The sequence below is a fragment of the Bufo bufo genome, chromosome 2 (genome assembly GCF_905171765.1).
Source record: "Bufo bufo chromosome 2, aBufBuf1.1, whole genome shotgun sequence".
NCBI classification, from domain to species: domain Eukaryota; kingdom Metazoa; phylum Chordata; class Amphibia; order Anura; family Bufonidae; genus Bufo; species Bufo bufo.
In genome coordinates this window covers 742,388,871-742,400,656 of record NC_053390.1, presented here as the reverse complement: position 1 = coordinate 742,400,656, position 11,786 = coordinate 742,388,871, and the positions used below count along the sequence as shown (strand labels likewise).

The window sequence follows — 11,786 nt, the reverse complement described above, 5'->3', positions numbered from 1 at the left end:
CACAGCCAGATCATCACTAACAAGTGTTCCTACAAATGCTCATTTGCAATCTTTCCAAATAACCACGGGCATGTAATTCCATTTTCATTAACTCTTTCTACAATTCCGAGGCTGAGGAATGCAGATCTTAGATTCGGATGGCCAGTCCATCTCAAAGCATGGTGAGTGCCATGTTTTAATGCCATAAAGGAGCGGTAGCTTATTGTCTGAATCCAATGTATGGCCTTGATGGTTTTAAACTAGTGATGAGCAAATCGGTTCATTCATCTAAACAAACTTACACTTGTAAGGAAGCATCTCCACAGCTTTAGATGCTCCTTCCGCCAGGGGATTAACATGCCCGCACATATTGCACGTCCTTGATAATCTTGCGCATGAGCCGTTACTTGGAGTATCGCTACATACACAAATGATATGCCTGCAAAATGAATCAGAATTTGTGCACTCGCCGCCAAAATTCATGATGATCAACACTCATTGATTTGTTTTGTAAGCATATCATTTGTACATGTGCCGATACTCACAGTAACTGTGTGTGTGTGCTAGATTATCATGACTGCATGAGATGTGTGGCCATGTTAATCAGCTGGTACAATGGGGAATCACCTGTAGAGGGACAGTCCCACAGATGGAGAACTTGTTCAGATGAATGAACCGTTTTGTACAAATAGATTCACGCTTCACTATTCTACACCCTCTGTGGATGTCTGGTCTCTTTCACTCAGGCGTAGTCTCTCAGTTGAGTTGTTCTTTGGCAGCTGTTCAGTCTCAGGAATGGTGTTTCCTGGATGAGGCTGCTCTTTGGGCCTACTTTGCAGGAGCTCACACATGTAGGTCTGGTCTCTAGCTCTGCTCAGCTAAGACACTCTAACTAACCAGAGAAGGCCAGATCAGCTGGTCTCCATGGCACAGCATTAAGGCGCATTTAACTTTTTGCAAAAAAAATAACCTTTTAGCAGGTCACTGCAAGTTTAGCAGATATTCACATGCATAGGACCAGCTTTAATGTGTATAGGTTAGCTTTTTGTTACTATGTGAAGCAGTGTTCCAATTAAATCTAGCTAAAAAATATTTTGCCTTTTTTTCTTTTCTTTCTGCTGCAGGTATCCAAAGGCAGAATCCAGATTCTGGAGTCAACAATTGATGATTTACAGATTAATCAAGTCAAATTGAAACAGTGTGTCTGTACTTTAGAGCTTGAGCGATCAGCCCTGCTAACCACAATTGAGGAACTGAAAAAACAGATCCAGGGGTCACAAAATATTCCTCTTTAGATAAACCATGATCATTAAGAACATTTCACATACCAAACAAAGCTGATTTTACTAAAAATGTCCAGGTCATGTTCTTCCTTATCCATTGCACATGCTTCCTTATTAAGAAGAAGCAATCTTCAGATAAGGGGATCTTACATCACAGGAAGGAATCTTCTGGTGTTTTTTCTTTGTCATCATTGTAGTATTTTATGCATTTTTAGATTTTTTTTTTTTTTTTTTTCCTTCTCATTCTTGGTTTCTCTTGAGTTGTAAATTCCAAAATATTTCATATTGGCCAAGCAAGGAAAACAATTATAGAAAGGGATATATTGTAATCTTGAGTATGCAAGATCCTTTAGGATTTCTGATCTCCAAACCAAAGTGGAGCAGCCCTCTTGCAGGCTGAGCTAATATTCAGTCCTTTTGGAAGCTATAGCCATAACATGGTGATTGGATGTTCCCTTTAAACCAAAGATCTTTATCATATCAATCTTCCCTTAAAAGATTAATGCACAGAATGATCATCTGCTCTCTCTGTTTCATTTCTCCTAAGATCAGTTGAGTGGGCAACTGATGATACCCAAAAGGCTTAAGGACCATCATATGTTCCCAACAATAATGATCTAATATCTGTGGGTTCCCTCCATTAGTGGTGTCCAGCCTTTAGTTTTCTAGTTGTAGTATGAGAGCAGCTATAGAGAAATAGGCCGGACACCACTGGCCCAGATCAAAATCTTATCTGGTATCAGTAATGTTACAAGTTCAAAACTCATGAACAGAATGCTTCCTTCTACACTACTTAGTTGTTGGCTAAGTACATGTAGTCTATGGAAGTGCCTTCAGGGAGCTAAATATGCTACAGATGATGGTAACTCTGACCACCTAAGCTCCACCTGCCTGACCGGAAATGTGAACAGGGTCTACAGTATATAGTGCTGGGTTTAGGGACAGGTTCATGTCAAGTTCTCACAAAAATGCTTTGGATTTAGAAATATATCTCCTACTGTGTCTTGTATAAATTTGTCTATGCGACACAAGGTCATATTTTGATTTTCATGTATTTTATATGAAGTTTCCCTGGTAAATATGGAACATTTTAGGTGCTTAGATGGAGCACAACCATGTGGAGTCCTAAAATTCACATTTTATCTTTTTTTTTATTAACTTAAATATTTATAACTTGATATAATTATTTGTATCATATTTTTTAATGTGCATTATGCTTTTAACCCAAATAACAATACAGTTAGTGGTTTGCTTTCAATTAGAGCTATTTCTTGGTTAGTCATGTCTTCCCGATGTTGTTTTCATACCAAAGCTCAGCCTAGCTAACAGCATGAATTGTCCTGAAAGGCGAATTTCACAAGCCACACCCAGGACTAATTAGTTGATCTAATCCAATGGTTTATATCCTTATCGCTATGATCCTTTACGTACTGAAAATTTTCAGTCTGTTTTGCTTGAGTCTGCATTGATGCAATTTGGGACACATTTATCAAATGTCACATTGTTTAATACATTTGGTGCATCTTTAAATCTAGCACTTCTGTTTTGAGATACTGCTCCACTTTCTGTGCCACTTCTTTACTACAGGAAGATTGAGACAATTTTTGAGACTTTTTAAAAAAATCATTGCTTTCAGAGCAATGATGGTGTTGCTGTTACTCTTAGAGAATCAACACTCTCTGCAATTGCTGCCACCTCTCTACTTTGACAGGGCCTGGCAGGAGTGATCACGTTTACACCGCCTGGTCTTTTTCTCCGCAATGTGGGCACATATGGACACACAAGTAAAATGGATGCCTTCAGCTGCAGACAGATGCCCTTTAAAAACAAGTTGATAAATCTGACATAAATCGGAGCAGATGGCTAACCGTGTCAACTTGACACCCACTTTTCAAACTTTGAGTGGAGTAAAAATCCAAAATGTCTCATCATTTTTGAGCAAGCAAGTCACAAAGCCCTTTTTGAAGTCCAAATTCCTCCAAATATACAGACATTTTGCAGTGATTTTTAAATTGAGCCATTGTTCAGGTACATTGACCTACACATGGCATTATTGGCCCATTGTTGACAAGTTTCGGGAATGAACTAGCAACCAAGAAAATATTTCAAGCCTATTTTATAAATGTTCGCACTGATAAAACTGACTTTCATTGATCAGAAACCACTAATGTCTGCCACCTACAAGTTCCTTGTGTTTTCCCTTCCTGACAGAAATTTAAATGTGATGGCAGGAGTCTTTTTTTCTTTTTTTCTTTTTGTAGGAGTTATGGAGAAGGGGGTTTCAGACTCTGCACAACTGCCTCTGCAGTACTCCTGCTCGATGGACCTTTTTAGTGCAGGATGATGTTATTCCAGCTAATAAGGAAGTTCACATCCTAATCCATAAAAAAACAAAACGTATAATAATGCTGCTACAGACATACAATATACTTGTGCTGAATATCAGCTAAAAAGAACATGTAATTTTATAGTCTTATGCTTAATGCAGGTGCCACCTCTCACATCTGCAACCATTACCAGAATGTGAAATCCTGTCCCATGGCTCCCGTGAATGGTGAGATGGCCACCTATGTGGGTGTCTCTCTATTCACAGCAGCTGCAGGAAGTTTATAGCATATTCTGTGGGTATTCTATAAATGTGGGGGGTTGAGTCAGCACAACCCGTATGTAGGTGCATATCACTATGGCGAAATACATATACAAACGGAAAATGCAAATGTGATCGCACACTACATCCAGCACTCTGCCCTGCCTCCATGCTGGATGAGACATTGGTGTACATTTTGGCCAAAGCGTAATAAGCCACTCACCGCGTCAAGGTCGTCTCATTTGAGTGGTCCCTAACACTAGTTTCTACCTGTTTATGGGCCATGACAGCCACACAAAGTATTCTATAAATGTCTAAGATGGGCAAAACCCCTTTAAGTAGCCCATACAATATTTGGCTTTACGTATATAGGTGAACAGGGCACTCAAGGATAGCTGCGACCGTGTATTTAAGGCAAAGATGAGCTTTATTGATAATATAAATATATTTGATGCATATAACAATCAAGAATGCAGTAGAATAAATAGGTTATTAACAAATAAATATAATGAATATTCGACAGAGCAAAGGCTATTATTCGATTAATCAGCAAATATTCAATAGTCCAATATTGTAAATCTTGGATCCAATGATTGTGAACATCCAAAGACTTGTTTGCAATAAGTCTATTCGTTTTTTACTTTCATATTGAGACAACAGTCATATGCTTTGCAGTTATTCAAATAGTCGCGGCGGCGTCCCGCCAAAGCGACGTGAATGGCAGCAACTCACTGCTGAAAAGCTTGCAAGCGAATTAAGTCCATTACCTTTGTATCGACCAAGTGTTCGTCCGAAATAATCACAAGAGCCTTCAAGTGTACTTACTCCCAGGATCTGCCTTTAGATATTTGTAGCAGTATTCAATCAGGAGATTAAAGCCGGCTCTCTGTTCGGTTATGGTCGATTTAATGGTAAGGTAGGTTTTTCAGTACAAAGATGGGGTGTAGCACCAGACGCGTTTCGGGGTCCAACCCCTTCCTCAGTGGTATCACTGAGGAAGGGGTTGGACCCCGAAACGCGTCTGGTGCTACACCCCATCTTTGTACTGAAAAACCTACCTTACCATTAAATCGACCATAACCGAACAGAGAGCCGGCTTTAATCTCCTGATTGAATACTGCTACAAATATCTAAAGGCAGATCCTGGGAGTAAGTACACTTGAAGGCTCTTGTGATTATTTCGGACGAACACTTGGTCGATACAAAGGTAATGGACTTAATTCGCTTGCAAGCTTTTCAGCAGTGAGTTGCTGCCATTCACGTCGCTTTGGCGGGACGCCGCCGCGACTATTTGAATAACTGCAAAGCATATGACTGTTGTCTCAATATGAAAGTAAAAAATGAATAGACTTATTGCAAACAAGTCTTTGGATGTTCACAATCATTGGATCCAAGATTTACAATATTGGACTATTGAATATTTGCTGATTAATCGAATAATAGCCTTTGCTCTGTCGAATATTCATTATACACTGCTCAAAAAAATAAAGGGAACACAAAAATAACACATCCTAGATCTGAATTAATTAAATATTCTTCTGAAATACTTTGTTATTTACATAGTTGAATGTGCTGACAACAAAATCACGCAAAAATAAAAAAATTGAAATCTAATTTTTCAACCCATGGAAGTCTGGATTTGGAGTAACACTAAAAATGAAAGTGGAAAAACACACTACAGGCTGATCCAACTTTGATGTAATGTCCTTAAAACAAGTCAAAATGAGGCTCAGTAGTGTGTGTGGCCTCCACGTGCCTGTATGACCTCCCTACCATGCCTGTGCATGCTCCTGATGAGGTGGCGGACGGTCTCCTGAGGGATCTCCTCCCAGACCTGGACTAAAGCATCTGCCAACTCCTGGACAGTCTGTGGTGCAACGTGACGCTGGTTGATAGAGCGAGACATGATGTCCCAGATGTGCTCAATTGGATTCAGGTCTGGGGAACGGGCAGGCCAGTCCATAGGATCAATGCCTTCGTCTTGCAGGAACTGCTGACACACTCCAGCCACATGAGGTCTAGCATTGTCTTGCATTAGGAGGAACCCAGGGCCAACCGCACTAGCATATGATCTCACAAGGGGTCTGAGGATCTCATCTCGGTACCTAATGGCAGTCAGGCTACCTCTGGCGAGCACATGGAGGGCTGTGCGGCCCTCCAAAGAAATGCCACCCCACACCATTACTGACCCAATGCCAAACTGGTCATGCTGGAGGATGTTGCAGGCAGCAGAACGTTCTCCATGGCGTCTCCAGACTCTGTCACGTTTGTCACATGTGCTCAGTGTGAACCTGCTTTTATCTGTGAAGAGCACAGGGCGCCAGTGGCGAATTTGCCAATCTTGGTGTTCTCTGGCAAATGCCAAACGTCCTGCACGGTGTTGGGCTGTAAGCACAACCCCCACCTGTGGACGTCGGGCCCTCATATCACCCTCATGGAGTCTGTTTCTGACCATTTGAGCAGACACATGCACATTTCTGGCCTGCTGGAGGTCATTTTGCAGGGCTCTGGCAGTGCTCCTACTGTTCCTCCTTGCACAAAGGCGGAGGTAGCGGTTCTGCTGCTGGGTTGTTGCCCTCCTACGGCGTCCTCCACGTCTCCTGATGTACTGGCCTGTCTCCTGGTAGCGCCTCCATGCTCTGGACACTACGCTGACAGACACAGCAAACCTTCTTGCCACAGCTCGCATTAATGTGCCATCCTGGATAAGCTGCACTACCTGAGCCACTTGAGTGGGTTGTAGACTCCGTCTCATGCTACCACTAGAGTGAAAACACCGCCAGCATTTAAAAGTGACTAAAACATCAGCCAGGAAGCATAGGAACTGAGAAGTGGTCTGTGGTCACCACCTGCAGAATCACTCCTTTATTGGGGGTGTCTTGCTAATTGCCTATAATTTCCACCTGTTGTCTATCCCATTAGCACAACAGCATGTGAAATTGATTGTCACTCAGTGTTGCTTCCTAAGTGGACAGTTTGATTTCACAGAAGTGTGATTGACTTGGAGTTACATTGTGTTGTTTAAGTGTTCCCTTTATTTTTTTGAGCAGTGTATTTATTTGTTAATAACCTATTTATTCTACTGCATTCTTGATTGTTATATGCATCAAATATATTTATATTATCAATAAAGCTCATCTTTGCCTTAAATACACGGTCGCAGCTATCCTTGAGTGCCCTGTTCACCTATATACGTATATGCTTTTCTAAATTGAGTGAGTGGCCTCAATTTACAGGAGCACCTGGTGTCGTTTGAGTGTTCTTAGTGCGACATCTTACTCAATTTTACATCAATATTTGGCTTTACACTTCTGGTAATTTAAGTGCATAACTTTTGTAAAACCCAAAAAGTTATCTTTTTTTACATTTTATTTTTGTATTTTTTTTTATTGTAATTGAACTACTGAAGCTAACGCGAAATAAAATGGTGACATCCTGCATGTGACTATGTATGTAATTCCTGTAAGGCTAGTTTCACACCTCCGTTTTACTGATCCGGCAGGATATTTCAGCAGAGAGTTCAGAAGCAGCATAATACTGTTAAGCCCTGGACTACATTGACTATAATGGGTTTCGGTGGGAATCCGGACGGTTTCCGGCATGAGTGCTGGATTTCGATCAGGCAAAAAAAACAATAGTCAATGGGGTCTGGTGGTTAACGGCAGTATCTGTCTAGGCTGCATCCGGAGAACTCCGGCAGACTGTTCTCTGCCAGAACAGCCTGATGGATAATTTAAACGTAGATGTAAAAAAAAATTGCTTAAGGGTATGTCCGGCTGTAACATATTATGGCACAAAACTTACATACGGATTTCACAGCAGATTTGCCCCATCCACATATATTTTACTATTTATAGAAGATTTTTTGAGGCCAGAATCCTTACTGAAAATCCGCAACAAATCCACAATATCTGAACTTGCTCAAATGGCAGAACTTGCACAGATTTAGCTGTTTTTAAACGGATATTACAATCTATTGTTTGTTCTTGAAAAAAAGTTTGATTATTTTCTTTTATATATTTCTGTGCTGTTCTTGGGCTTCACCATACGTTTTATCTTCTTGCTGTAGACTATATGCATGGAGCAGTTCCATTTGGTCAGTGGAATCTCCATATATAAACTGTTCAGTTCTTCCACTTGAATAGCCATTTGTAAAAAAGAAACTGTAAAATACCTTTCTTTTTAATACCAAAAATTTGTACAGCTTTCTCACTCTGCTAACATTTAGAATCTTGTGTGAAGCAAAGTGTTGCTTAACTATAGATTAGTGTAAATGTGCTTCAGTCATTTTTATTTTTCAGCACCAATATTTGAGTCTAATTCCACTTGAGAGATCAGATAACACAGAAATGATCATATACATGTGTTCTATTTACTCCCCACTCTCCTGCACCCAAAATCACATTCACAGGGGTGATCACAACATCAAAAGCTTGGGGGCCACAGGTGACGCTTTTTCAAGATCAACAAAATGGCTATTCTGAATCAAGAAGTCAAAAGTTGCGCTTTGCCCTTTAGAATGAAGAAATTTTCCTCTTGCTTCTGAAGATCTTTCAGGAAACTGTGCCAAGATCTCAGCTAAGTGGACTTGTATATGATTTGAGGGTTTCATTACCAGTGGGACATAGTTGGTCATTGTTGCTCACTATCCTCAAACCTGAATTTTCAGTTTCTGACCGAAGTTAAGCTTAAAGGTATCTTCATCTTAGATATTTTGGTGTATTCACTTCTCTGGGACCCTTACCAATCTACAGAATGGGGGTTCCTTTATCTCTTCCTGAATGTGCACATGTGCAGCAACCTCCATTAATTCTCTGCTTGGATACCAAGGCTAGTGGCCATCAGGCAGGATGGTGTTTGGAAAACCACAGACTGAAGGAAGGTACAAGTCCCACAGGTGCGACTCACATCTTTCACACAGCATATCCTATGGATAAGTTTTAAGTGTCTAAGATTAGAATACCCCTTTAAATTATCCTGATCTGTAGGTTAGGTTTTAATTTTCAAGAACTATTTTTTTTTTTGTCATTAGTCAACAAGATTTGACTAGATTATGGTCATTGAGTGGTTAAATTGTCCAGATTTTGCCAAGTTGCGGTGTATCACTGCAGTTTCGAAACATACACTAGTGGTCAAAAGTCTTCTTGACTTGACAATTGTAAAGGTCTCTTTAGTGGCATTAGGTCCGTGACTGTCATCTGTTGCTTTCTTTCAAAATTTACAACCCTTCATAGCTTTTAATAATTCACAGAGGGCTGGAGAAATGTTTTCTGCACGTTTTGAGTTAATTTGAAAGCGGGAATGAATGAGTCACTATTTTAGTAATGTCAAATTGGAGTAAATTTGTTCCTTTTCAGTAACTACTGTTCTGTAGGTACACTCTTAAGCTTCATCAAACCCTGCACTCCGGAATCTTATCTTTTAAAACATCACAAAACAAGGAAGGGGGGAGGGTGTTGTGTGACTTGCAGAAAATGTTTTCAAATTTTATTTTTTTGCATTTTTAAACCCAGTTTTGAAAAGTGGGTGCGGTTAGTCTGTAAATGAGTCTCACTCCAAATGTACGATTGATTCCGAAAGCCACTGTAGTCGGGGAAGGTGCAGAAAACCTGCAAAATGTGCATTGTTAAATTTGCAGCAATGTATTCCAACGAGGACTAAAGCAAAACTCACTTCAAACATTACCCTTGTGATAAATCCCCCCTCTTAGAGTTTACTATGAATAAAAAAAAAGTGGAAGATTGTAAAACTGAACGTGAAGTATGTGGAGAAATATTCAAGGAATTACAGAATGTCCCGAAGGTATCGAAAAATGTTTTGGCAAAGCAGTAAAAAGAATGATTCTAAAATAAATCAAATGGACGTATCGGGAAGTGTATGTAATTTTTTTTTTCCTGAGATTCTGATCCCTAGGGACCAGGCTAATTCCATGTACACATTTTACTTGTACAGTGTTATTTCCTTAGTGTAATGTGTATAGATTGGCACGTGTATATATTATATAAAGACTTATCACAACTGGTGGCCTTAGTTTTTCTTATTTAGTGTGTTTTGCTTATTTTTGATAATTGTATTGATCTATTTTACGCAGTTTATATCATTGATATGGTTATCACAAAGCTCTGGAAAGCAAGAATGAGAAATTGCATTTAAACATAAAATACAGTGCTGTGAAAGTATTTGCCCCTTTCCTGATTTCTTTATTTTTGCATATTGGTCGCACTTGATTGTTTCAGACCAAACTACTTTTAGTATTAAACAAAGATAACCCAAGTAAGCACAAAATGCTGTTTTTAAATTATTTCATTTATTGAAGGTTTGCTGTTCAGCCCTTACTGGCCCTTTGTGAAAAAGTAATGGCTGCCTTAGGTACTAAATCAACCAGTTAACCAAGTTCAGTTGACATTTAGGATTCTTTTCACTAACCACATCCAGGCATGATTACTGCCAGATCTGTGGAGTCTAAACTTCACTTTGACCATGCCAAATAAGTACTCTATCAGGCCACAACGTCTCAAAACAGCACTGGTGGGAACATCATAGACCGGCATCTAACATACCATACTGTAGGCTAAAATAAATGTTAACACATTAGATAACCTAGACAAGGGTTTGTTTTTTATGTACTTCTTGAAAGCATTCAGATACGGATGCAAAACAATGTAATTGAAATGTACCAGTCTGGAAAGGGTTATAAAGTCATAGCTAAGACTCTAGAATTTCAGTGAACCACAGTGACAGCCATTATTCACAAATACAGAAAACTTGGAACAGTGCTGAATGTTCCCAGGTCATCGTCGACTCATCCAGGAGTTCACAAAAGAACTGCAGGCCTCATTTTCCTCAGTTAAGGTCAATCTACAGTACATTATTCCAGAATAAGAAAGGGCATTGGGCAAAAATAGAATCCATAAGAGAGAGAGGCAAGGCACAAATCCCTTCTGACCATGAAGAACACAAGGATCCATCTCGCATTTGCCAGAAAGAATCTAGACAATCCCCTGTGAACTAATGAGTCAAAAGTGGAACTTTCCATTTCACCACCATGACGGCATAGATATGGAGAGATTGACACCTGACCTCTGTAGGGGCAAGAACAGAGAAAGGTTAAACTGTTCCCTCCCACCACTATTCCTCAGTGTTTCCCTGTCTCTACAGATTTTTATTTGAACTGATTAGTATATCGGAGGTATATTGTGCTCCCCTTACATATATTCACTTATCTTAACGTATCCCCTGCTCGCCGGTAGTCTTGTACTAATGCTGGGCGGTTGGAGAAGTTATGGCCTTGCTCCTGTTGATCAGGCGCCTGGTCCATATGCTATAAATGGTCACCTTTTTATAAAAAGTGATCAAAAAGTCGCACACACTTCAAATTGGTATCACTGAAAAGAACAGATTGTGCCGCAAAAAAATGAGCCCTCACACAGCCCCGTACATATAACTACAAAAAAGTTATAGGTGTCCGAATATGGTTATAAAATGTTATTTTTTTTCTCAAAGGTTTTAATTTTATTTTCAGTATTAAAACGCAATAAAAATTATACAAGTGTGGTATCGTTGGAACCATACTGACCTGGAGAATGAAGATAACAGGTCAATTTTAGTGCATAGTATACAGTGTAGTAAAAAAATATAAAAACCTTTTTATCAGAATAGTTTTTTCCCAATTCTACCACATTTGGAATTTTCTTTCCGCTTCCCACTACATGGTACGCAACTGTAAATAGCGCCATTAGAAAGTACAACTTGTCCCTCAAAAAATAAGCCCTCATAAGGCTATGTGAACGTAAAAGTTAAAAAGTTAGGACTATGGGAAGGCGGGGAGTGAAAAATGCAAAATGAAAAATGGCCCGGTCCTGAAAGGGTTAAAAGACTACTGGATTTATATACCAAAAAAATTATGCAAAGAATGTAGTTCAAATATTGTGAGAAGA

The 11,786-nt window shown here is 39.6% G+C and overlaps 1 protein-coding gene across 8 annotated transcripts in view; it reads left to right on the top strand.

The window, feature by feature from the left end:
• TBC1D1 (TBC1 domain family member 1) overlaps positions 1–3,607 on the top strand; it is a 212,293-nt gene extending 208,686 nt beyond the window's left edge. For all 8 annotated transcript variants that reach the window (XM_040418994.1, XM_040418995.1, XM_040418993.1 and 5 more), the window contains one exon: positions 1,104–3,607. In XM_040418994.1, the coding sequence (XP_040274928.1) occupies positions 1,104–1,274 (171 nt within the window). In that variant the 3' untranslated portion in view covers positions 1,275–3,607. The remainder of the gene's footprint in view (positions 1–1,103) is intronic.
• Positions 3,608–11,786: the final 8,179 nt, after the last annotated feature.